This window comes from Staurois parvus, unplaced genomic scaffold (assembly GCF_062004578.1).
Source record: "Staurois parvus isolate SC_StPar_1 unplaced genomic scaffold, SC_StPar_1.0 ptg001918l, whole genome shotgun sequence".
NCBI classification, from domain to species: Eukaryota; Metazoa; Chordata; class Amphibia; order Anura; family Ranidae; genus Staurois; species Staurois parvus.
In genome coordinates this window covers 6,006-33,360 of record NW_028319714.1, presented here as the reverse complement: position 1 = coordinate 33,360, position 27,355 = coordinate 6,006, and the positions used below count along the sequence as shown (strand labels likewise).

Genomic DNA, 27,355 nt, shown 5'->3' with positions numbered 1-27,355 from the left:
GAGCTGTGAGAATGTGGAATAGACTCCCTCAAGAGTTGGTTCTGGCCAACTCAGTGGATTGCTGTAAGAAAGTCCTGGATTCTTTCTTAGATACACAGAATATAACATTTATAGGTAAAGTTGGTCCAGGGAATATCCGATTGCCTCTCGGGGGATCAGGAAGGAATTTTTTTTCCCAGCAGGAGCAAATTGGATCGTGCTTTGCTGGGTTTTTTTGCCTTCTTCTGGATCAACTGTGGGTATACGATTAGAACTGTTTTTTTTTTTTTTTTTAATGGTTGAACTAGATGGACTTATGTCTTTTTTCAGCTAGACAAACTATGTAATTGTGTAAAAACACGGTTTGATCCTGACTTCTCTGATCCTCCCCTTCTTCCAGTGTCCCCCAATTATCCCCGAAGACATATTGTGTGGAGACACTTTGCACATGCTCAGTTTGAAGTGTATTGCTAGAGGGTTTTTTTTTTTTTCTTGGGAGAGTGCAAGTGTTCAGCACAGGGCCAACCAGCACTGTCCAGACAGAGGTCAGGGGTTCTGCATCCTCCTAGAGCAGAAAGAAAACTCCTCCTACAAGCTTTAATCCGTGCTCTGCTGGTCACCGATAGAAGTCACAAGACTGCTCTAACTGCTGATGAGAAAAAGTATCTAGCAGTATTTATTTAATTAAATATTTGCATTTCCGTGTACTGTGGGAGACCAAATAGAGTGAATGCAGGGTCCTGGGTTTAGTAACACTAACATAATAGGATACAGATTTGGGATTTTCTCATCTACAAAAACGTAAGCACCTCATATACATTTTCTTTACAATTTATTGGTTCGATTCTCTCATTATACAGTTTTGTTAGAATTCTTTACATTTTAAAAAAAAGATTGATAAAACAAAAGTCCTCCAAACAGGACCTAACAGATAAAGATTTTTTTTTTTTAACCAATAATGTATATGACCTAATTTTTTCACTCCAAGTTATGTATTGTACTTAGCACAAAAAGTACTCACACACGCTTGTACTTACACACACATACGTACATAATATCTCTCCGGATTTTCACAGAAAACCCAGTAGTGTCCACTTAATGAATCTGTCCACGGCTAATTACAGAGGCTAAGCTGGTTTAGTGTGGAGCTGCAGTCATTTCTGGACCTGACCGTGTATGTCGAAGTGGTCGTGGCATGGGTCCTTCTGGCTGGAATGTTCTGGAGTATTCCTGATCTCAGGTGCTGTACAAATACAGTTTGCTGGTGACAAAAACTAGGAGAGGTGTTATTACTGGAGGAGTACCTGGAGAGACAAGGCAGCGGTCACGACAACGGTGACGGTTCTGAGAGTGTCGGACACTTCAGACATTCCCTCCTGGAAAAAGCCAGTTTCTCGAGAAGAGAGGGACTGCAGCTTTAAAATTAAAAAAAAAAAAAAAAAGAAGAAGAAAGGGGGGGGGGGGAATCTTAAGACTGTTTGCGAAAGTATTTCAAATTTAGGTAAAAGAAAACTTGAAAACTTCTTAAAAGAAGCACTTTTTGTAAAAGCTTTGATTCATTTTAAGACATAATTGGCTGACCAACATCTTTGAATAAAGCAGTCTAGACAGAACCAAAAAAAAAAAAAAAAATTCTGGGCAGGAACCATTTAATTGGAGCCTCTTTCATTCTAGTCTCTGCCCTCCAACGTGGGAAGGGGCAATTGGCAGCACTCGTTTATGCTGGGCTGCGTTCACTAGCTCCAGAGGCCGGCGTAGTTTCCGTGAAGACCCGTTGGCAGAGGACCACCTGCTACGAAGAGCTTCGTTCCAGACGAGTCGTAGCAGTGGGTGTAAACAGCATTTGGGCAGCAATCAATGTCAGAGAAGTAATTCCTCCACATGTCATTATGGTTCTGTGAAAAGAATAGGGGCAAAGTCAGTTCACCCAATTAAAAGGTAAAAATAAATACATTTTACACATTCACATTTTCTTGTGTTTTTGTGCATTCAAGTACAGAAAATGTTGATCTGTTAGAGATCAAGCTGATAATGAAGCCCTTGTGCACTGAAATCACAAGCCTCACCACCATTAGGAGGAGGAATTTTGTAATGCAGCTGGGAAGAACTCAAGCAGCGCTGACAACTCAGCTTGGGATTTCAGTGCAGCAGAGGCAGCACTCCCATCTTACTACAAGTTAAAGTGGAATTATCATCCCCTTCACTTGAGCGCCGTGGTTTCCCAGAGCTTCCCACTGGCATCTTCAGCAATTTTCACTGGCTGGGCCGAGAGCGCCATGATTTCCCAGAGCTTCCCACTGGCATCTTCAGCCATTTTCACTGGCTGGGCCGAGAGCGCCGTGGTTTCCCAGAGCTTCCCAATGGCATCTTCAGCCATTTTCACTGGCTGGGCCGAGAGCGCTGTGGTTTCCCAGAGCTTCCCAATGGCATCCTCAGCCATTTTCACTGGCTAAGCTGAGAGCATTGTGGTTTCCCAGAGCTTCCCGCTGGCATCTTCAGCCATTTTCACTGGCTGCGCCGAGAGCGCCGTGGTTTCTCAGAGCTTTCCACTGGTATCTTTAGCCATTTTCACTGGCTGGGCCAAAAGCGCCGTGGTTTCCCAGAGCCTCCCCTGGCATTTTCAGCCATTTTCACTGGCTGGGCTGAGAGCGCCGTTGTTTCCCAAAGCTTCCCCTGGCATTTTCAGCCATTTTCACTGGCTGGGCCGAGAGCGCCATGGTTTCCCAGAGCTTCCCACTGGCATCTTCAGCCATTTTCACTGGCTGGGCCAAAAGCACCGTGGTTTCCCAGAGCTTCCCACTGGCATCTTCAGCCATTTTCACTGGCTGGGCAGAGAGTTGTGGTTTTCCCAAGCTTCCCGCTGGCATCTTCAGCCATTTTCACTGGCTGCGCCGTGGTTTCCCACTGGCATTTTCAGCCATTTTCACTGGCTGGGCCGAGAGCGCTGTGGTTTCCAAGAGCGTCCCACTGGCATCTTCAGCCATTTTCACTGGCTGGGTCGAGAGCGCCGTGGTTTCCCAGAGCTTCCCACTGGCATCTTCAGCCATTTTCACTGGCTGGGCAGAGAGTCGTGGTTTCCCCAAGCTTCCCGCTGGCATCTTCAGCCATTTTCACTGGCTGCGCCGTGGTTTCCCACTGGCATTTTCAGACATTTTCACTGGCTGGGCCGAGAGGGCCGTGGTTTCCCAGAGCTTCCCACTGGCATCTTCAGCCATTTTCATTGGCTGGGCCGAGAGGACATCAACTCTGCATTACTGAAATTGTAAAACTGTACACTGTGCAGTCACTCTCAGTGTACAGGCAGGTAAGAACTTTAATGCAGAAGCGACAGTGTGTCTATTCTACATTAGAAATCCTGTCTGACAATTTTTTCTCCTAAAGTTCTACTTCAAAAGTGGTTGTAAACTACCTATACCCAGTAAAGTGACTGGTCTCAAGTGATACACACAGATGAAACAAATCCTTCTACGCAAGTTGTACCTGTTTGAACACCTGTGGATAAGAGACGGATGCAGATAAAGTGTACAGTTTAAACAGCATTTCAAATCACAAGGCAGGGGGTGGGGATCTTATGTCACAACCTGCACAGTCAGATAATGCAGCTGAGTGGATCTACTTCCTCTGAGCCCAGGCTGTCATGGACAAACCACTGGATATGCATCAGAATGCTGATCGGGCTTAGAGTACTACTGCACTAAAAGGTGTTCCCCTGTCATTACTGCAAAAGTCTGGTGCAGCAATATGGTCTGTGTGCATGTGCATGCATATGTGCAGGGGGTTCTCAGGAAGGGGGGGGGGGGGGAACAGAATTTACATTTCCAGCCTGTCAGGGTCCTGTCCACGGCAGTTCTGGAAGATCTGGCATTTCTGCCAATACTCTACATGGCCGCAGAAGGACACATCAGCCTCAGTCTGGTGCCAGACGGCCTTTATAAAGGAGGCTCATCACTTCCACTGGTTGCTGGATGATCTCTAGCTCCCCGTGCCCTGTTCCTGTGGTTCTGACTTGTGATCTCCTGTTACCGACTCGGCTTGCTCCTGGACCTGTCTACTCTGATTTACCCCTGATCTGACCTCGGCTTAGCTTATGGATACTCTCTCCCTCTCGCTCCTCTGTGAATGACCTCGGCTATCCCATCTGACTACGACTGCTGATTCCCACCTGGTACCTGACCTTGGCTTGAACCAACTATCCAGTACCCATCCAAATCCCGGAAGGGCTTGCATACCACGCACAGGTGCCTCCTGTCTGCAGACCTATCTCCATGCACCAGCTGTGCTTCTGAGTGGACCACCAACCAGCACTCCTACAGGCGACCTGTGCAACTTTGGGCCAGACTCCCACTGTCCCACTCTCAGGGGAGTCCGGAACTTAGCCGCAAGGGAAGCCTTCTCTCCATTGACCTTCATCACCAGGTGCGTGATACAGACATGCAGTTCTCCCGCCAAAAGATTTGGGGAAGCCAGTGGCCATGATCCATCACACCAATCAGCAGCAAACATCAGGTGCTCAGCCAGCCACCGAGGATTTGGAGCTTGAATTAATGTAAGCGAAGACTCCGCTAGAGCCTCTGCGCCCATGTGGATAGTGGTTTCTCCTCCGTCAAAAGAACCTTGGAGAAACCAAGAAGGTAATGGGGAGGGATGTTCCCATGACTAGGATACTTACAAAAGTAGCCTAGCAACCCCCAGATATGTAACCCCTCCAAGTTCACGGTCTAGGAATCATGGGGAAGCATATACTAGGAGGCCCCTGCAACTAGCACGAAGGCCAGGGGAAAAATTAACAAACCAGTCTGTTTCCGCTAGGCCAGAGGAAATACAAATACTGGGACGACACTAGGTGACTGTGCTCCTTTTATTTAATTGTGGATGATGTGTTCCCTGTATTAGGTGGGCGGAAACTCATGTGCTGTCCTGGAAGATGAATTGGGAAAAACAGATTATGAAACAGACTGAAAATTCTTAAGGGAATCTTGTTGTGTGGCCAGAATTACATAAATGCCTCCCACAAAAATGACAGCTAGGATTTGTTATTCTGCAATAATCTTGTATAATCTATGCACACCCAGGTAAGTACTTACCAACCAGCCTTTTCCTGTGGTCAGTTTCAGCATCTCTCCCCTTGACTTTGAAGGCTGGATATTCCCAACAGAATCATCCAGAAAGCTATGAGCTCGAATGTCATAGAACAGGAGGGAGCCTTGTCCAGTCCCCACAGTGATTATATGTTCATAGAAGCTCACCGACCGGATACCTTTAAACAAACATATCAACACTTAATTTACACAGAGCAGGTATGGAGATGGCCATACTGACAACAGAACCTTTCCTCAAGGGTGACTTCATGGTCACAAGATTGCAGAATAACTATGTTTAGGGTGAGAATTGATGCGTGATGAAGTAAAATTAAATAAATTCAATCAAAACAGTTTTTTTCAGGTTTACTTTACTTTTAGATATAACATTTTTCCCCCTGATGAAGCCACGTGACCCAGTGGCGCAACGCGTAGGGGAGGAGCCCTGATGTCACGACGCTTAAAGGAATAGACACAGCAAGTGTGAGGAGTGTGGCAAACATAAGAGGATTCTATACCAATGAAAAATAAGACGTTTTTTCTATTTGTATTATGTGAGTGCATTATTTAAGCATAATAAATACTTTTTAAAGATAAGGCACTATATTATACTCTTTTATTACATGATAATTATGCACATGGAGAGGAAATGAAAAAGGAGAGGGGAGAGGGGGATAAGGTCATCCATATATCCAACTCCAGGAAAACAGATCTCTGAGAAACAATTAGACACCCTGCTGGAAAAAAGGGAAACATTCCATCTATCCACCTGGGGACAGGTTTATATAGATATATACAGTTGTGTTCAAAATAATAGTGTGTTGAGAAAAGTGGATAAATCTCAAAATCCTTCTAATAGCTTTTATTTCCATCCACACAAACTGTCTCCGGCCACTAGACCCAAAAAGAACAATCTTACTTTCATCAGTCCACAAAATGTTGCGCCATTTCTCTTTAGGCCAGTCAATGTGTGCTTTGGCAGATTGTAATCTCTTCAGCACATGTCTTTGCGGGACTTTGCGCGGACTTCTTGCAGATAGCTTGGCTTCACATAGGCATCTTCTAATTGTAACAGTACTCACAGGGAACTTTACACCTTCTTTGAAATTCCTGGAGCTGATTGTTGGCTGAGTCCGCGCCATTTTGGCTATTCTTCTATCCATTCGCTTTCTTCAATGTCTTTCAGGTTTTGGTTGCCATTTTAAAGCATTTACAATCATTTTAGCTGAGCAGCCGATCATTTTCTGCACTTCTTTATATGTTTTCCACTCTCCAATGAACTTTTTAATCAAGGTACGCTGTTCTTCTGAACAGTGTCTGGAATGACCCATTGTTCCTCAGAATTTCAGAGAAATGCACTGTAACCAGCATGTCCAACATTTGCTGCCTTCCTTCCTTAAATAAGGGCAATAACTGCCACCTGTTTTTCTAAGAATGAATGACCTCACTAATAGAACTCCACACTGCTATTATATTGAACACGCCCCTTTCAATTAGTGATTTAATTACACAGAATCAGCAGCATGCATGTCATGACTGTTGGGTCTGTTGGATTTCTATTACTCTACTACACCTGCTAGTAAATTATTTGCCATGTAGAAATATCATTTCTACCAAAAATAGTGATTGATCAGGTTAGTGATGTCTGACTGCTATTATTTTGAACACAACTGTGATATATATATATATATATATATATATATATATATATATATATATATATATATATATATATATATATCTCCATATCCCCCTCACTAGTGGAAGTTATCACAATTAGACACGGAGTGATTGTGGGAACATATTTGCAGAATAGCACATTAATAGTGTGGACTTATATACACGATTTAAAATGTATTATTAGGTTGAGTAGAGTATGTTGTACAAAGTATACACATTTTTTTATTTTTTTCACAATTTTATTTTAGTGAAGCGCAGCACATTTATTTGTTTTTGATTACTTTACTTTTATTGTATACCTGGTGCTCCTGCCAGTATCTTTACTTTTGTCACCGCTTCTTGCTTTATTCTGTCAATGCTATCAGGGGATTTGGAGCTGTTGTAACATTGACAGACAAATGTGTCATCACCGCCCTCACACTACTTGATATTCAGCTTGGCTGCTTTTCAGACTGCTGTAGGAAAGGAGTGTCAGAGAATGCCAATCATTCCTATATCTTCTCTACTGAACATGCGTGAGGTCTCTATAGAACAAAAGAGCGCTGGCACAACCACCCACCAAGTTGCAGGTAGAAGAGGAGGAACCGGATGGTCTAGTGACCACCAATTACAAGCAAGGAACAGAAAGGTATTGCAGTGATTTTTTTTTTGTATAGATGTAACTGTAGCAACATGTGTATTGATGGGAGATGCCATCATGACCATCAAAACTCAGCAGCCTGTAGTGATGTCTGCAGTTCTTGCCCTCATGCTAAAAGAAAAATTAATGGAACTGGAGGGAAAAAAAACAGAGTACAATCTTCTGTAACCTATCACAAGTAAAACAGGATTTTTGTACTCGCCGTAAAATTTTTCTTGGATTCCATTGAAGGACACAGGAATTCATAACAATGGTCCCCGGCAACAACAAAAAAAAAAAAAACCTGTTGGCCAGCACAAGATAACCCTGCCCACAACCATCATGCTTCGGTTTTGTAACAGAGTAGTATCTAGAGTGGGGTTTCTCAACCAGGGTTCCTTCAGAGGTTGTTAGGGGTCCCTTGAGCAATGAAAAAAAATGTCTGTTTCTCAGATAAGTTCCCACTGAGACCATTGATCTTTTTGGCTATGTGTAAGTGAGAATTCTTTCCAACGACCACAAATGTAAGGAACATTCTTCACAGTGACCATCATATATTTATGGTTCAAGAGTTGTAGATGTAGTATTTATTTCAAGGGTTACCCTGTGTTGAAGAGGTTGAGAATGGCTGACAGCATGAAAAAAACAGGGGAGAGACCCATTTCCCTAAATGGACTCCAATGGTGAGTACACAAATCCCATTTTCTCTCTTATCTACTGAGAAACACAGGAAATTGTAGAATTCTTTGACTGTTGGGATATCAAATTGGGGGGGGGGGGAGCATAGAAACAAGGCTAGGGAAGGGCAGCACAGTGGCTAAGTGGTTAGCACTTCCACTTAACAGAGCTATGGTCGTCGCTTCAAATTTCAATCATGGCACAACCTTTTTATGTTCTTCCTGTGCCTCCACTGGTTTCCAGTGAAAAAAAAAAAAAAAACTCCTGGGGAAGTATTCATGTCCAACAAGAAAACTTGCCAGGAGATAACTCCCAACATAGAAGGAATCTTTCACGTAGAAGCGATCAAAGATGTCCTATCTCACAAAACCTGAGCTTCCACAGCAATACCGTAACAGCCAGAGACTGTTAAGCAGAGTGGTAAGCCAGCCATCAAGGCAGAACATTATAAACTGGTAGTGCCCACAGTGTGTATCCCAAAAGTCTACTAGGTGGGCATAATACATCTAACTGGACCAGACAGGAGTAATGGGGGGGGTCACCAGAATGTCCTCTCTCTTGATCCTGCAACGTAGATGAGGAAGAAGTTTTAAGGAAGGAAGGCATAGATCAAAATGTAAAAATCCCAAGCAACTAGATGATCCATTTACATGGAGACAATCTAGTCCAGTTTGTTGCTGAATATGGATGTCAGGAGGTCAGTGTCTTACACCTGTGACAAAGGACATGTAACACCTCCAGGTGTAGGGAACACTGCCCCAAGGTCCAGGTGCTGCCAGCTCACGATGTCCACCTGTCAAAAATTTAAGCCTGGTATGCACACAGCAGACAAGGCTGGAACATTTTGACCACTGTACCCTTCTTGCTACAGGAAGATTTCTGGTTCCTCCTGGATGGTTGATATATGCTACCGTGGTGGCATTTCCACCTGAATCTGGATTGGATTACCCTCCAAGCAGGATGGACTAAATCTGCAGACAAATTGCTTGAAGCTCCAGAATGTTTATCAGGAAACAAGACTCCTCTTCCAACCAAATCCCCAAGACTCCTTCCCAGTTTTACAGTCTGGAATCCATCAGTAGGATCCTCCAAAAAAACAGAAGGAGGTTCTCAAAATTTACAGAGTTAGGAACTGCAAAATATTGGGGTGCCGTGAAGAGGCTAAGCAGCTTACGCATGTATTTGCAAATGTGTGCAAACTAAACCTCGGTTTTTAACGTGAACTGTTAGACTTGACAAATCGGTTGGTTGCAGCTGGTTGGTAAGTTGTGCTGGAAATGTTTCTTTGTTGTTGTTTGACATGCGTCACCCTTCCATGTGCTCCTTGCTGCAAAGGCCAGTTATAGACTGGGGAACTTACCATTTGTTTGCACAGAGAGAAGATTGACTGCCTTTCCTTTTTTTTCCTTTATTACTGACATGCGTCGCCTGGTTCACGTAGTCCTTGCTTCATAAGCCAGTTATAGACTGGGGCAGGTGCCATGTTTTATTACACTGTTGTTTTTAAGGTAAGTGAGTGCACTGGGCGTCCTGGCTGCCATTGTGCTACATGCTGGGTGGTCTCTGCACTCCTGTACCTTTAAGAGGGGTGGGCTCCCTTCATGTGCACCTGCCCCTGGTCTATCCTTTAAATGCATGTGCCTCTACTATGGGGACTCTCAAATTTGTAGAGTTAGGACCACAGAATATCAGGGTGCCGTGATGTGGCTCTGTGGCTTACGTATGTATTTTCAAATGTGTGCTAACTAAACCCGTTTTTAACGCATACTGTTAGACAGGTCAATTTGGTTATTGGCAAGCTGCCTGGTGAGTTGATTTTTGAACCATTTTTCCTTTATTACTGACCAGATTGACTTCTTCCATGATGACAGAATGTTGCAATGTAGACGTCTGGTGGGGAACGAAGCAAATAGGATTGCCTCAAAAGAAAGCTACCATAAGATCCAAGGATCTCACACAGAACCAGGGAGTCGGGCATTACTTGGATGGAAAGCTGGAAACAGACCGAAAAGCCTTGTGCAAGAACACTGGCTTAGGAGGTGTCCAGAATCAGAGTCAGTCCCAGATAATTCAGAACAATAACCAGATATAACAAACGAGGATTCTGCTCTAGCAATGACTCCTGAAGTTTTAGGATCCACCCAACTCCCGGGCAATCAGGCCACTATGCCCATCAGAGCTGCAGCAACTGCCCCCTAAAAAGGAGGTTATCCATGTACCCCACAATGGGGATGCCAGAAGACCACAGCAAGGATTAACTGGCGCTAGTATTGAGCTGAGGTAGAAACAAGAGACTGAAGGGCCGAAGACCCGGTGCAACACTCTCTGCAGAATCCCAAGAACACTGGCCTGGCCACGAAACTGGAACACAGATCCGGTTGCATATACATACAATTTTCAATGGCCCCAGTCCCAACATTCAAGAACAAATCCCCAGACAATACTTCACATTGTGAAATCTTGTGATAGATGAACACAGGGAATACCAGTACAGGGAACTAAACCAGAAAAGCCTGTTTTTGAACTGGAGAAACTTCAAGATTTAACTTGTTTGGCACAAACTTAAAAGTACTCATTGGTTGACTGAAGAGACTTTCAGCATTTGGCATTAAATCGACCAGCAGCAGATAGGAGAAAATCTGCCACAGAAGAGCAGAGCTGCAGAAAACACATAAACCCTCCTGAGGACACTAGTGAACACTGAGACACGTTCGTTGTGGGCAGTGTTATCTTATGGTGGCCAACAGCTTTTTTGCTGACACCATCTACTCTTCCTGTATGCTGCAGTATAGCCCGACAGTCCTAGAACTCTAAGAATTCCTGTATCCCTCAATAGATTAACCTCCCTGGCGGTCTGATTATTTCAGATTTTTGGTGCTGAAAGCGGTACCATTATTTTGCATGGAAATATGTATTTTTTTTATTGTAGGCCTGTAATTTTTAGGAATAACTCACCGAAATCTGTCCGAACAAGAGTCTAGTAAACATCCCGGGGATGATAAAACTTGAAACACGAAATCATAAATTATAATTTAATAAATAATCATAAAAAACAATAATATAATAATAATAAATTTAATTCAATAATATAATCAAACCAAAAACACTGAAATGTGAAACAGAGCGCCAAGTTCGCACATCGCTGAGCTCAGTCGCAGAATCGTTTTCAGTGTCTGATGAGGAATTTCCCCCATAAATCATTATCATTCAATTCTGCAAGTGGTTCTGATTTCCTATCGCTGTTCTCTAGCCGGTCTAAAACCGCGTCTGACCTAAAGAGACGCTTTTTGGACACCATGGACGTTTCTCAGTTTCCAGGCAGAAAGAACAGTCAAAATGCAGACAGGGGACAGGACAAAGCACTCAGGACAAAATGTATGTGAAATGGTTTGAAACAGCAATGTTATACTATGTAAAATTAATTTTGAAAAAAATGACTTTAAAATTTTCAAATTTCCCGCCGCCAGCGGCGTCCGTACGTCCCGACATCACAGGGACCAGAACGCAGAAGCCGGATGCCGGCAACAGCCGGAGGAGATGGCCGGGGACGCTGCAGGGGACACATTGCGGGAGCGAAGGACAAGGTAAGCTCTGCAGGGACTCCCAATGCAGCGCCGCATGGTAAGCCCGAGTGCAGCTCGGGGTTACCGCTAGGGAGGTTAAAAAAAAAAAACAACGTTTTTCTTCTTCATTCTTTGGAGTATTGTGTGTTATTTCACTTAAATTATGTAAGAACCCATTTCCTTGGGGGTCACAACAAATGAATTTAGTGTGAACAAACAAATGAACATCTTTTAAGATCTGATCACTGAATAAATGGTCTAAAGCAGGGGTCTGCAAACTATGGCCCTCCAGCTGTTGAAGTACTAGAAGTCCCATCATGCCTCTGCGTCTTGCAGTTCAACACCTGGAGGTCCATAGTTTGGAGACCCCTGGCCTAAAGGCTCATTCACACTTGGAGCAGTTACCAGCACTTTTCTGCATGGAAAAATGTAGGTGCAATGATGCACAGAAAATAGTTTTGTGGGTCACGTTCAGAGCAGAATGTTTGCATGTTTGCAGTGTCACGTTTGCATATCACACCGCTCTGCTCGGTCCCGCACGTCACTGCACAGAACTGCAGCGCACTGCTTTCAAGTCAAAAGATCAAAAAACATTACTGCAGCAGGGCACATAAGCACTTCAAGTCGTTATTTGTGTTAACCACTTCCAGTCCGGACACTTTTACCCCCTTCCAGTCCAGGCCAATTTTCAGCTTTCAGTGCTATCACACTTTGAATGACAATTGCGCGGTCATGCAACACTGTACCCATATTAATTTTTTAGCATTTTTTTGAAAAAGACAAAACTTTATTTTGGTGGTATTTATTCACCACTGGGATTTTTTTTTTTTTTGCTATATAAATGAAAATGTCCAAAAATTTTGAAAAAAGTGTTTTTCTTATAAAAATTTGCAAATAAATAATTGTTTTTCATAAATGTCCAAAATGTATTCCCTTCTTTTTAGTAAAAAAAAAAATAACCAAAATAATTTTAACCAAAAAAATAATTTACATTTTTTTTTAATTTTTATATTATTTTGTAACATACGGTCACCCTAGCAGTACAGAGTTACCATAGTGACACTGTACTAGTGGGGGTTGATGAAGATTTTTTTTTTTTTTTTTTTTTTTTTACACTGATTGCTTTTATACCCATAAAGGCTGTAAAAGCAATCATTTCCCCTCTCTAGCTGCATTCTTGCAGCCATTGAGAAATACAGAGAGCTGTGATTGGTCACAGCTTGTCACATGGTACAAGGCTGTTGTGAATAACCTTGTACCATGTGACCTCTGTGATCATTCACAGATTTCACACGTAGTAAGCAATGATGTCAGAAGTGACATCTTGCTTACTACTCTGCATGTGATCAGATTGGCCAATCAGTGATCACATGATCGGGACCTCACACAGAGGTCCTGTACAGCGATTGGTGTTCTGCTGTGTCCAGATCGCACTCCCAGGGACACAATCCAAAATGGTGGGCACCGTTTATGAACGACAACCCGCCCCTGCACTGCCACCGTCCGGCCGTTTATAATCAGCGGCTGGACGGCAAGTGGTTAAACAAAAAAAAAAAAAAAAACCTTTTTCCTGCCATGAAAAAAACTGAGCATGCTCACATGACCTAAAGCCTTGACAAATATCGTGTTATCAGTGTTTATCAGAAGCACTGTTTGAAGATCAAAACTGCTGGCCCCGCGTACATAGAAACATTTCATACATTAAAATGCAATTCTAGAAAAGAACAAAAAATAAAGTTTTGCTTTTTTTTTCCAAAAAAGTAAAAAGGGGAACTTTGGGCTTTCGTTTCCATCTGTGCTCCCCTGCGGAGATTTCCCTGCATGTGCTGTCCAGTTTGATACAGATTATGACCAAACTCACCACTGCCCTGCTCCCTGCAGTACACGGATCGGACGTTCTGTGGAGGCTGTCGGGGATCCAAGAAAGAAACGTGACCCTGCGATCCCACCGCATACACAGACCACTCTAGGCCATAGGACAGGCATACGTTCTCTCTGCAGTACGGTAACTTGATGGAGAGAAGCTGCACAAAAAACAGAAACCACAGCAATCAATTCATGTCCAAATCCATACATGCCAGATGATACATTTGGCCAGTCTTGTTCTCTCTCTCATATATATATAAATAAATAGTTATATATATATATATATATATATATATATATATATATACATACATATACACACACACATATATATATACACATACACACACTTTTTTTTTTTTTTATAAAGTGAAGAAACTTTAAGAACCCTCATATAAATTATATATATTTGAGTGCACACAAAGACAATATTGTATCAAATTTCTGGTAACATATGCAAGATGAGGCTGTGTCAAGTAAATAGACAGCAGCCAGGACCCCTCGCCTACAGGGCATTTCTACCCCCTTCCTGCCCAGGTCAATTTCCAGCTCTCAGCGCTGTCATACTTTGAATGACAATTGCACAGTCATGCAATACTGTACCCATATGAAAGTTTTATCATTTTTTTGTAACAGAGCTTTATTTTGGTGGTATTTAATCACCTCGGGGTTTTTTTATTTTTTCTTAAACCAAAAACCACTAAAATTTTGGGAAAAAAAAAAAAACGTTTTTTCTTAGTTTTTGTTATAAAATTTTGTAAATAAGTGATTTTTCTCCTTCACTGATGTGCGCTAATGAGGTTGCAGTGATGGGCACTGATAGGCTGCACTGATGGACACTGATAGGTGGCACTGATGAGGAGGCACTGGTAGGTGGCACTGGTGAGCATTGACAGGCATCACTGATGGGCACTGAAAGGCAGCACTGATATATGGCACTGTTAGGCGGCACTGACTGGCACTGTTAGGCGGCACTGATGAGTGACACTGAAAGGCAGCTCAGATGGGCACTGATGTGCACTGGTAGGCACTGATAAGTGGCACTGATGTGCACTGGCACGTGGCACTGTTTAGCACTGACAGCTGGCACTTCTGGGGCCACACTGATCATCAGGGCACACTGATGATCAGTGTAGATGTTCCCTCCACGGAATGACGATTACCGGCTCTCCTCTCCTCTGTCAGTGTGACAGCTCGAGAGAATTGCCGGTAATCAGCATTTCCCTGTTTACGTGTGATCAGCTGTGATTGGACACAGCTGATCACATGACCGAGCCGACATCTTGGGCTCTCTCCGTAGATCGGTGATCCGCATGTGCGGTGAGAACGGGAGGACGACATATGACGTCCTCCCAGAACAAGAGAACCACCTTGCACCCTTCATTGGACTATATGGTGGGCGGGAGGTGGTTAAAAACCCATGCTGCCTCCAACTGAAGTCTTATGTCAGTGGCTGCGATAGGGTTTAACGCGGTTTTATTCTTTGATAAGAATATGTTGAAGAAGTGAACTTGAAAAAAAAAAATAATACACTGATTGGTAAGCTTTTTATGATATAAGGAGGCGGTCTCTTCTGTCACAAATGCTTCCTACTGCCTGCCACTTATCTTTCCCTGGTTGTGCACTAAGCCACGCATGTGTTGCTCAGTGTACAATCTTGGCACTATGTCATGCAGGGATGAGCAACTCCCATGCGCAAGCCATTCCTACATCGCAACTGTGAAAACTATGTAAAACATACACTGTGTGCTCAGAAGTCTGATTGGAAACAAGACTGTCATCCCTTTTCCCTACTGTCTGGTTCTAATTTTTGCTCTCATACGCTACACAGTGGGGTTTATATACTAAAGCTGGTTCACTCAGAATCTTGTGCACTTCTGCAAAGAAACCAATCAGCTTACTGGTTTATTTGCTAAAGCCTAATTGAACAAGCTGAGGTTAGAAGCTGATTGGCTACCACAGCTGCACGAGATTCTGAGTGAATCAGCTTTAGTAAATAAACCCCAGTGGATAGGATTTAATGCTTTATCTTCCAAGGAACATCTATGAACTGGCTGACTTGTTGAAAACAATGCACTCCCCGAGTGGCTTACCTTACATAATTGTGCAAGTTTTGCTGAAAATAAGAGGTAAAAAAAAAAAAGTCACCTTTGCTAGCGTGTGTTCTGCTTTCCACAGGTGAAAGTAACCATCCAGGGACACAGCACCCAGTTCCTGCACATAACAGAACTCATTAATAAACACAGAAATATACTTTTTTTTTTTTTTAATATATAAAAAGGGTGAAGAACAGCATTTCCATTTTGTTGGATAAAAGTAAAAAGGGACTAGTCAGATCTACATCTTCTCAAGATGTCAACATATTTTTTATTAACCACTTCAAGTCCGGACGCTTCCCCCCCCTTCCAGTCCGGACGCCCCCCCCCTTTCAGTCCGGACGCTCCCCCCCCCCTTCCAGTCCGGACGCCCCCCCCCCCCCTTCCAGTCCGGACGCTCCCCCCCCCCCCCTTCCAGTCCGGACGCTCCCCCCCCTCCCCTTCCAGTCCGGACGCTCCCCCCCCCCCTTCCAGTCCGGACGCTCCCCCCCCCCCTTCCAGTCCGGACGCTCCCCCCCCCCCCCTTCCAGTCCGGACGCTCCCCCCCCCCCTTCCAGTCCGGACGCTCCCCCCCCCCCTTCCAGTCCGGACGCTCCCCCCCCCCCCCCTTCCAGTCCGGACGCTCCCCCCCCCCCCTTCCAGTCCGGACGCTCCCCCCCCCCCCTTCCAGTCCGGACGCTCCCCCCCCCCCTTCCAGTCCGGACGTTCCCCCCCCCCTTCCAGTCCGGACGCTCCCCCCCCCCTTCCCAGTCCAGACGCTCCCCCCCCCTTCCAGTCCGGACGCTCCCCCCCCCCCTTCCAGTCCGGACGCTCCCCCCCCCCCCCCTTCCAGTCCGGACGCTCCCCCCCCCCTTCCAGTCCGGACGCTTTCCCCCCCTACCAGTCCGGACGCTTTCCCCCCCCTTCCAGTCCGGACGCTCCCCCCCCCCCTTCCAGTCCGGACGCTCCCCCCCTACCAGTCCGGACGCTTTCCCCCCTTCCAGTCCGGACGCTTTCCCCCCCTTCCAGTCCGGACGCTTTCCCCCCCTTCCAGTCCAGGCCAATTTTCAGCTTTCAGCGATATCACACTTTGAATGACAATTGCGCAGTCATGCAACACTGTACCCATATGAATTATTTAGCATTTTTTTGAGACAGATAAAACTTTATTTTGGTGGTATTTATTCACCGCTGGGATTTGTATTTTTTTTCCTATATAAATGAAAAAGTCCAAAGATTATGAAAAAAAGTGTTTTTCCTATAAAATTTTGCAAATAAATAATCTTTCTTCATAAATCTTGGCTAAAATGTACTCAGTTATCTTTTTAGCAAAAAAAAAAAACCCAAATTAGCTTATAACCAAAAATTATAATTTTTCAAAACTTTTTTTTACATTTTTATTTTATTTTTTCTATATTATTAATTTATTTTTTTAACATACCATGGTGACACTGTACTACTTGTAGGGGGTGATGAAGATTTTTTTTTTTTTTACACCGATTGCTTTTACACCCATAAAGGATGTAAAAGCAATAATTTCTCCTTCTCTCTGGCTGCATTCTTGAAGCCATTGAGAACTACTGTGTGAGCTGTGATTGGTCACAGCTTGTCACATGGTACAAGGCTGTTGTTACATGGCCCTGTACCATGTGACCTCTGTGATCATTCACAGATTTCACACGTAGTAAGCAATGATGTCAGAAGTGACATCTTGCTTACACCTATTCATGTGATCACTGATTGGCCAATCAGTGATGATATGATCAGGACCTCACACAGAGGTCTCATACAGCAATCGGATCGCGGTGCCGAGCGCTACCGGGGAGCGCGCACAATCCAAAATGGCAGGCGCCGTTTATGAATGGCAAACCACCCCTGGACTGCCACCGTCCGGCCATTTATATACAGTGGCCGGACGGGAAGTGGTTAATGCATGTCCTTCTATGTCACCAGGTTTGTAATATTCTGCTTTGATGGCAGTAGTCCTCACTGTTGCACTGAATAGTGCTCACGTAATGTGTGAATGACGATTTCAGAAGCAGAATTGTGAGCTCAGACCAGTGTGATCACCCACACCCACTGTGTCCATGGTGGGCCTGGGCTTACGTTAGGTGGGTTGAAAGCCACTGAGAACTTTCTGTGGGGGCAGCACTGGACTGAAAGTGAGTATTGCAGCAAAAACTTTTAATTTTTTTTCCAGTGCAAAACAAAATGATAATAAAAATGATAATTAAAATAGACCCGTCACCAACTTAAGAGTTGTAGTTAAAAGCACAGACTAATTAAAGTGGTTCTAAACGCTCAAGGTTTTTTACCTTCATGTATTCTATGGATGAAGGTAAAAAAACCTTCAGTGTGCAACGCCCCCAGCCCCCCCCTAATACTTACCTAACCATCTCCGATCCAGCGACAGTCAACAGCCTCTGCTATCTGGGGACACTTCCTCCTCATTGGCTGAGACAGCAGCAAGAGCCCATCGGGGCTAAGCCGTGGCTCTATGTGTCTTCTGCATGCATAGAGCAGCGGCTTGAGGGCGAGAACACAGCAGTGCCCTCAGGGCGAGCAACTTTCACTGCTCGAAAGGGAAGAGCCAGGAGCGCAGGTGGGGACCCGAAAAGAAGATCAATGGGGCGACTCTGTGCAAAACCACTACACAGGGCAGGCAAGCATAGACATGTTATTTATAAAAGAAAAACAAACAAAACAAAAAAATCCTTTAGTGTCACTCACCCTGTCAAAAAATAAAAGTCAGCAGCTACAAAAACTGTAGCTGCTGACTTTTAAAAAACAGCCACTTACCTGTCCCTCGGTCCTGTGGTGTGTCCCCCGCAGCCTGTTTCACCGGCCGTCCTGTATTCCAGGAAGCCGGCATCTTCAGTGTGGGCACCCGGCTGTGACAGCTTGCAGCTTCACAGCCGGGTACGCACTGCACATGTGCAAGTAGAGCTGTGCTTCATAAATGGTCCTGTAGTCTTCTGGGACCTGTCACATGTCCCAAAAGACCACAGGGAGGACACCTTCCGCGCTATCAGACCAGAAGTGGGAGCGGGGGGGGGGTAGTAGTCGAATTTGACAGGTCCCGATCGCACGGAAGGTGTCCTCCCTCCCTGAAGTCTTTTCGAATACGGGTACCCGCTGCCCAAGGTGCCAATCCTAAACAGGGAGCAGTTCTTAAAGCGGAACTTCCCCTTTTGGGTGGAGCTCCCCTTTAAGCAATTCACATGCTTCTTTATGTTCTACCTTTCAACAACTTTTTTTTTTTTTCCCCTTGCTGGAAAATCTGACTATTCTAGGAGAGTCCATTCCGTAGCACAGCTTCCTCCCTTCTTGCATGTCATAGCCCTCTCCTCTTCTAGGAGTGTCTCAATCTTTGCGCTGGCCCAGCTCCCCTGCCACTCAATTCACATCCCTATATAACCTTTTATATAGCAAATCAGTGGAAGAGCAAAAGGGGAATACCCCTTAACCAGAAGTTGCTAGAGGTTCCTTGAGTAGTTAATAGTGGCAGATGGATCTCTTGCCCAAAGGTGTCCGGCACCAACGCCATCAGAACCAGTGGTATTGGGACTAGTGTAATTTCTCAGAATAGTTACCACTGGCAAATATGATCATGTTAACAGCCTGTAAGATGAACATTCCTCCAAATGACATTTAACCACTTGCTCTCAAGCGGATTTACCACCCTTCCTGACCAGGCCTTTTTTTTTTTTTGCGATACGGCGCTGCATTACTTTAAATGGAAATTGCGTGGTCATGAAACGCTGTACATAAATAAAATTTGTCCTTTTTTCCCCACAAATAAAGCTTTCTTTCGGTGGTATTTGATCACCTGTGTGTTTTTTATTTTTTGCGCTATAAACAAAAAAAAACCGACAATTTTGGGAAAAAATACATATTTTTGACTTTTTGCTATAAAACATATCCAGTAAAAATTAAAAAAAAAAAAAAAAATCAAATTTCGTCATAAATTTAGGCTAAAATCTATTTTTTGCTAGAAAAAAAATCCCAATGCGTGTAAATTAATTGGTTTTTCGTGGAAGTTATAGCGTCTACAAATGGCGGTATATATACTGGAATTTTTATTTTTATTATACTAGTAATGGCGGCAATCAGCGACTTATAGCAGCACTGCGGCGGGCATGCTGACACTGGGGGGGGGGGGGGGGGAAGTAACTGCCACTGACATCCCAATGATACCAATACAGTCAGTGCTAATAAAAATAACTGACACTGTACTAATGACACTGGGCAGGAAGGGGTTAACATCTGGGACGATCAAAGGGTTAACTGTGTGCTGTGTTTTACTTGGGAAACATTCTGCTGTGTATTTCTCTGCCGTGCTTGCGACAGGGTGTCTTGACCACTGAATGCTTCTTATCCCCAGGGCTGCTGTGCCATGCCGGTAAACTATCCGCTTCCGGGTGGAACTGCTGTCAAGGAGGATCACATTGACCGACCAAATAACACACATTATGCTGATGTATGGAATGGAGTTGACAGTAACATTGCCACAAATTACCTTGTTCTTGCTGTTGAAGGCCAGGGCGCGCACTTTACAGTTGGAGGAACTGTTGGTTTCTTTGGGGATATCTTTCAAAGCCTTGTGGTCAATATGTGCATAGACCGGCACCCGAGAATGGCTGTGTTGGAAGTTACATTTATTCATCACCTCGTCGTTTATCTCCCACAGAGCCATTGAACCATCACGGGACCCTGAAAGAAGAAAAAATTTCACAGGCTTTCGCAGGCTTGTGCAAGTACATATCATGGACCCTCAACGCCAGACAAATCAGGGACGGGGAATTCTGCCGCAATGTCTACTGCACCAATAGGCTCTCTTTTGTGGAAGAACCAGCATCAGCCGTATCAATAAGTTCACCACTAGTTCTAGAATAAGAAACCCATTTCCAGCAAAGGCTTGGGAAAAGATAAATTGGTAGAAACCCTTACCCCGAGTCCTGACTGCTGGGTGACACTAGGGTAGGAAATGATGGAAGTGTGGAAGGGGGTAGTTCTAAGAGTAGTAGCAAGTTAAAGGAGATAGTTAGAAGGGTGTATGGAACTCACCTGAAACTGCCAGGGTGTCACTAATCCATGCAATAGAGAAAATCCAGTCATTGTGACTCTCCTGAAGAGAGAAAAGGAAAACCATTACAAGCAACCCATATCTACGAGGACACTGGTTAGACAGCTATATGGTCGCCTGAATAAGTTGCATCACAGTAGTTGTATGGCTGCAGCCTCTTCATAACCGGGGAATCTCAGACATTACCTCTCTATGCAATCATTCCATGGGTACCAACTCATCCATCTTACTGAAACGAGGAATAATCTGATTTTTGGGTTATGTGATGTAATAGGTCACGCGATTTTCTTCTTTCCTAACAAGGCTTACTGTGCTTTTTGGATCAGTTTATCCCTTCTTGCCTGTATGGTTTTACTTATTAGGAGCCAAGCCTTTCTTCATAGAAGCCATGAACTCCAATGATGATGGTGGGATGGCCTAAAACAGCCGTACAAAGTGAAATAATGCACTTTATAATATTAGGCTAGATTTGCACTACACACCAGCCAGGGTGGATAAAAATCAATGATTTTTTAAAAAAAAAAAATAAAAAAAATAAAAAAAAAAACCATCGGATTTTTTTTTTATTTAAATCGGATTTTTTTGATTTAAAATCGGATTTTTTTTTATTTAAATCGGATTTTTTTGATTTAAAATCGGATTTTTTTGATTTAAAATCGGATTTTTTTTTTATTTAAATCGGATTTTTTTTTTATTTAAATCGGATTTTTTTTTTATTTAAATCGGATTTTTTTAAATAAAATGCTTTTTGGAGGAAAATATATTACCATCCAAAGGTTCTTCCATCATGAAATAAAGATTAGGTTTTTAATTATGTAGAATAAGGCTGTATATGTTTCTTTTTTTGGTAAATAAATTCCATGAATCCATTCACAATGTCATGCTCTTCCAGAGGTTTCTGTAAGATTATTGGGCAGTTTCTCTGCCTACAAGATATTATCACAGATGTTCGGTTTACTTTTGCAGTTCTCAAAACTGAATGTGACTCAGCGGAGATCACAGGCCTCTTCTTCACAGCAAAAATATTATAACATGAACAGAGTTAAGAAAAAGACCTTCATCCTAACTTCTACAAACCTATGAATACAGAATCAACCCCTTCAGTGCTAAGTTTCAAGAAGTTCAGTGAATAGAAGAGAAACAATATTTTTCTGATTGTTTGGAGTGGAATAGATCTGCACGAGGAGGAAGGGGCCGACAGCCCGAGGAGGAAGGGGCCGACAGCCCGAGGAGGAAGGGGCCGACAGCCCGAGGAGGAAGGGGCCGACAGCCCGAGGAGGAAGGGGCCGACAGCCCGAGGAGGAAGGGGCCGACAGCCCGAGGAGGAAGGGGCCGACAGCCCGAGGAGGAAGGGGCCGACAGCGCGAGGAGGAAGGGGCCGACAGCGCGAGGAGGAAGGGGCCGACAGCGCGAGGAGGAAGGGGCCGACAGCGCGAGGAGGAAGGGGCCGACAGCGCGAGGAGGAAGGGGCCGACAGCGCGAGGAGGAAGGGGCCGACAGCGCGAGGAGGAAGGGGCCGACAGCGCGAGGAGGAAGGGGCCGACAGCGCGAGGAGGAAGGGGCCGACAGCGCGAGGAGGAAGGGGCCGACAGTCTAAGTTTCTTAAAATATATATATTTTGTTTAGCCAAATTAGTTACCAAACATGGATGTTTAAGCCAATCACATATGCTGGAATGTTATTGTTTCAGTTGAATAAATCTATTTAAATTGTTATTATTAAGGTAATGATTATTTTTCTCCTTCCGAAGTACAACAGAAAAGTTGTCCAAATATGAATGATTAACCTATTAAACTGGGGATAAAAAAGCTAATATGAAAAGTTGTTATTCTAAAAATCTTCATCTACTTGTATATTAAAGTTATACCAGCAAGAATTAGTCTTTATGTAGAAAACTAGGATTTACATCCAGCCTTACTGACTAGTGATTGAAATCACATCCACCCTGACACCAGCGCTTGTTGATTTGCATCTGGATGATGGGGTATAATAGAATGATTTGCGTGGCTCTGCCCACAGTCCTAAAATGAGGAATAATCCTCTTTGGGATAGGTATGGAATGAGACGTAGGATTTGGCTGTAGAGCCTTTTTTAAAGTTTCTTCTCATAACGGTCTTTAAAACAAAAAAACATACCAATAGGGCTTATAAAACTTGCTATTTTATACCTCAGGGGTACAATGTAACTACTTTCAACACTGCAAGGACATTCCAAGCTTTAAAAGCGGAGCTCCACCCAAAAGGGGAAGTTCTGCTTTAAGACTGCTCCCCCACTCCCTATTAAGGATTAGCAACCTTTGGGGAGCGGGTACATGAATTTGACAGGTACCCACTCCCACTTCTGGTCCGATCGTCTAGGTGATCGGAAGGTGTCCTCCCTCCCTGTAGTCTTTTGGGACACGTGGACAGGTCCCAGAAGACTACAGACCATTCACGAAGCACAGCGTTACTCGCGCATGCGCAGTGGGCACCCGGCTGTTAAGCCGCAAGCTGTCACAGCCCGGGGCCCACACTGATGATGCCGGCCTCCTGGAATACAGGACGGCCGGTGAAACAGGCTGCGGGGGACACACCACGGGACCGAGGGACAGGTAAGTGGCTGTTTTTTAAAAGTCAACAGCTACAGTTTTTGTAGCTGCTTACTTTTATTTTTTTGTTAGGTTGAGTGGAATTCCGCTTTAAATCTATATTGATGGAGCACTTCTGCTGCCTTTTAAATCAATAAGTGTTCCCATCTCTGCAAATGCTGTGAAAACTGACGCTCTTAAAGCAGAGATCCACCCAAATGGGGAAATTCGCTTTAAGGCTTTGTCCCCAGCTCCCCATTATAGATTGGCACCTTTGGGGAGCAGGTACCTGAATTTGAGGCGATCAGAAGCAGAAGTTGTCCTCCCTTAGTCTTCTAGGACACGTGACAGGTCCCAGAAGACTACGGGGACATTCACAAAGCGCAGGGCTCCTCACGCATGCGCAGTCGGCACTCGGCTGTGAAGCCACAAACTGTCTCAGCCGGGTGCCCACACTGAAGATGACGGCGCCAGGGAGAGAAGACAGGCAGTGAAACCAGCGTTGAAACAGGCTGATGGGGACACACCACGGGACCGAGGGACAGGTAAGTGGCTGTATTTTAAAAGTCAGCTACAGTTTTTGTAGCTGCTGACTTATTTTTTTTATTTTTTCAACTGGAACTCCGCTTTAAGTAGCCCACAGATGGATCAAAGCTTTGTCGCTTCAGCAGGCACCAGGGCCGAGATTTGATCCACCTATGGGCAGGCTGGTTGTACTGAAGTTGATCCATGGATCAACTTCAGTACAACCAGCCTGTCAGGTTTTTCCTGAACGATCATTGCCGGCAGGTATAGCCACTAGCAGGGATTATTGTATTCTGCCGGACAGGACGGCAGAATACAGTAGAGCTGTGGGAGAGATTCCCCCATCAACACTGACTGTTGATGGGGGAAATCAAGCACTTTTCCAGGGATAGCAGGAAAGAAAAAAAAAAAAAATCATAGAACGTATGGCCTGCTTTACTTTGTTACAGCTCACGGCAGCTGTACAGAAAGCCTTGTGGAAAACGCAAAGGACAGCCCACAGCCTGGCTTTAGGAGTGTGCTTGACCATGAGGAAGTAGTAATTAACCCGTTGGCGCCGGCGCCTCCTGGCCCTTTAAGGGTTTCAGAAGCCAGGAGGCGGGGCGGGGTTTTAGGGTCATGTGACCGCCGTGATTCGCCATCACATGATCAGGAAAGGTCCCAATCGAAAGAGGAGATCGGGACCTTTCTGTGAGTTCCGGACACGTGTGCTGGGAGCGCACAGGGCGCGCGCTCTCAACACGTATTTATTTTTTTAAATGCACACAAATGTGCGGCCGCTCGGAGTCTAGGCCCGGCGTGTGCGGCCGGCGTGAAGAGGTTAATGCAGAGACTCGTTATAAACGTTTTGCAAAGCCATACCCAATCACACTTTGCAAACTCTGCACTGAGCTCTGGGTTCCAGAGTTGGAAGTAGTGACAGTGTCTGTTAATGTTCTACACGGAGTAGACGGCCCCCATGCATTTGGCAATACTTAGGCATTTCGATAAGCATTCCACTACAAGATAATGGGTGCAAGCTTTCCTATGCTCCACCAATACTAGGTCTGCGGTTTAGCAGGAAATTTAGGTGCCACGTGGTAACTTTGGCCTGTTGTGAAGAACATTTCAGGTTACAAAGGAACTTTACACTTTTGGACTGCAGGTTTGCTATCAGTCTGAAGGTAATATATGCCAAGACATTAGTGAAGATAATCACTCTGCATTAAGAACTAAGCCTGCTAAAGATGTGGTGTCAGGCTGACTATACAGTCAACTTATTTTACCTGACATAATGCCCAAAGCTTATAGGGAATTCATTCAAAGGACACGTGGCAGAACAGTTTTCTAGCAGGCTTACAAAAAAGAAAAGAAAAAAAAAAAAAAAAAATTAAGTTCATCTACATTAGAGGTTAAAAAAAAACAAAAAAACTCAGAATTAACAGGCTGCATGTAAACTGACCTCACAGAAGGCAGCTGGTGCCCTTTTTAGGACTTTATTGCTTTAGACAGCTGAAATGCTGGCTCTATCTTCCCCCCCTTATCTCTACTTTGACTGGGATGTCAATATTTTTGGGAGCAAAGTTTTGATGACAAGCCACCAATAACAAATATACAAAATTGCCCTGGCTATATACTGAGGCTGCCATGGCTATCTTGCATACATACCATTTAAAGAGGAATTTCACCCAGAACATCTGGGACTTTTTTTTTTTTTTTTCTAGGGGGGGGCGGTAGCGGGTGCCTGGTTTTGACAGGTAGTGACTAGTAGTGTGTCACTATGGTAACTCTGTACTGCTAGGGTGACAGTATGTTAAACAAAATAATATAAAAATTAAAACTTTATTTTACATGTTTATTTTATTTTTATATATTTATTAAATTATAATTTTTCAAAAAAATGTTCACGTGTGTGTGTATGTATGTGTATATATATATATATATATATATATATATACATACATATATATATATATATATACATACATATATATATATATATATACATACATATATATATACATACATATATATATACATACATACATACATACATACATACATACACATACACACGTGAACATTTTTTTTGAAAAATTATAATTTAATAAATATATAAAAATAAAATAAACATGTAAAATAAAATTTTAGAAAAAGTAAAAATTTTTGGTTATAAACTAATTTGGGTTCTTTTTGTTCTACTAAAAAGATAATTAAATACGTTCTGGCCAAGATTTATGAAAAAATATTATTTATTTACACAATTTTATAAGAAAAACACTAAACACTTTTTATCAAAATTTTTGGACATTCATTTATATAGCAAAAAAAAAAAAAAAGAAAAAAAATTCACAGTGGAGAATAAATACCACCAAAATAAAGTTTTATCTGTCTCAAAAAAATGCTAAAAAATTCATATGGGTACAGTGTCGCATGACCGCGCAATTGTCATTCAAAGTGTGATAGCGCTGAAAGCTGGCCTGGGCAGGAAGGGGGTGAAAGTGTCCGGACGTGAAGTGCTTAAATGATAAAATTTCACCTTTTGGAAAGAAAAATAACCACTTTTTTTGCAGTTAAAAAAAAAATGTGCATTTATTTTTGTCTGCAGGAGCCTGGAAAGCATTGCACCAGCGATCAGCAGATCTCTGGTGCCATGCAGGTCTCCTGCAGATCTGCCAGTACATGTTCTTGCCTCTACAGGATGTACAAGCAAGTAGATATACTGACAAGAAGAATTAATGATCTACCATGACACTTCACAGCGTCATTGAGGATTACAAGCGGACAGCTTCTAAGGCTGATGGGACTTGTAGTCTCTCATTCACAGATGATTGTGAATGAGTGACTCGGCCGTGTGGGCGGAGCCCTGCACGGTCACATTCTTTTTTAAATTTCACGGCTAGTGAGGGGGGAGAAGATCCCATGCTAGCTGTCAAAGCAAGGATTGGGGGGCGTCTGACTGCAGCATATTACACCCCGAATATGGTCGTAATATGTAACATGTTACGAAAGGTAACATCCTTTAAGAGGTCGGCCCCTGCACCTGATTGATGAATCGGCACGGGTGAGGACACCGCTGGATCCCTGGACAGGTAAGTGTCCTTAAATTAAAAGTCAGTAGCTACAGAATTTAATTTATTGTATTGATATGTATGTTACCAACAGAACCTCCTAAATGATCCTGGCCCACAGGAATAGGGATCCAACAACGGGATTGCAGGAGATACTGTGCCCAGGATTACTACACCGAAGAAGATCTGCATATAAACTTGAAACCCACAAACTGTAGAAGACAAAGATCTGTATGTACAAATAAACAAAGTAATGCAGCTCACATCTCCCACACAGACAGGATCCAGGGTAGGAAGCCGGTAGACGGCCAGGCTGTTGGGGTTATCACCTCCAGTCGCCAGAAGGGTTCGAGAAGGATTGAGCTCGATGGCGTGGATACCGCAGCTCTGCAGTGCTGTATGGGCAGGTTCACGATCCTTTAATATGGGAATCTTTGTAATCTGTCCAGTATAGACGTCCACCACAAACAACTGCCAGAGAAATAGAGAATTGTTACTTGACCCAACAAGAGAATAGGCCAACTGCCCAAGTATCCTGTGCAGCATTTCAACATTTTCACCGCAACGAAGATTAACCACCTCCAGTTCGG

The 27,355-nt window shown here is 43.8% G+C and overlaps 1 protein-coding gene across 1 annotated transcript; it reads right to left on the bottom strand.

The window, feature by feature from the left end:
* Positions 1-794: 794 nt before the first annotated feature.
* DCAF12 (DDB1 and CUL4 associated factor 12) lies at positions 795-27,335 on the bottom strand. Its single transcript, XM_089664430.1, has 7 exons — positions 27,030-27,335; positions 20,606-20,666; positions 20,058-20,251; positions 15,612-15,677; positions 13,459-13,621; positions 5,064-5,236; positions 795-1,874 (listed from the first exon to the last, which is right to left on the bottom strand). The coding sequence occupies exons 1-7, from the start codon at positions 27,309-27,311 to the stop codon at positions 1,716-1,718; spliced, it is 1,098 nt and encodes a 365-aa protein (XP_089520556.1). The 5' UTR covers positions 27,312-27,335; the 3' UTR covers positions 795-1,715.
* Positions 27,336-27,355: the final 20 nt, after the last annotated feature.

What these genes read in the sequence shown, in the direction of transcription:
- DCAF12 (XM_089664430.1), bottom strand. Translation starts at nt 27,311, where the DNA reads ATGCTGCACAGGATACTTGGGCAGTTGGCCTATTCTCTTGTTGGGTCA. An exon ending in TGACACCCTGGCAGTTTCAG is followed by an intron (nt 20,252 to 20,605) that starts GTGAGTTCCATA and finishes TTCTTCTTTCAG; the next exon opens with GGTCCCGTGATGGTTCAATG. An exon ending in CCTTCAACAGCAAGAACAAG is followed by an intron (nt 15,678 to 20,057) that starts GTAATTTGTGGC and finishes TGTTATGTGCAG; the next exon opens with GAACTGGGTGCTGTGTCCCT.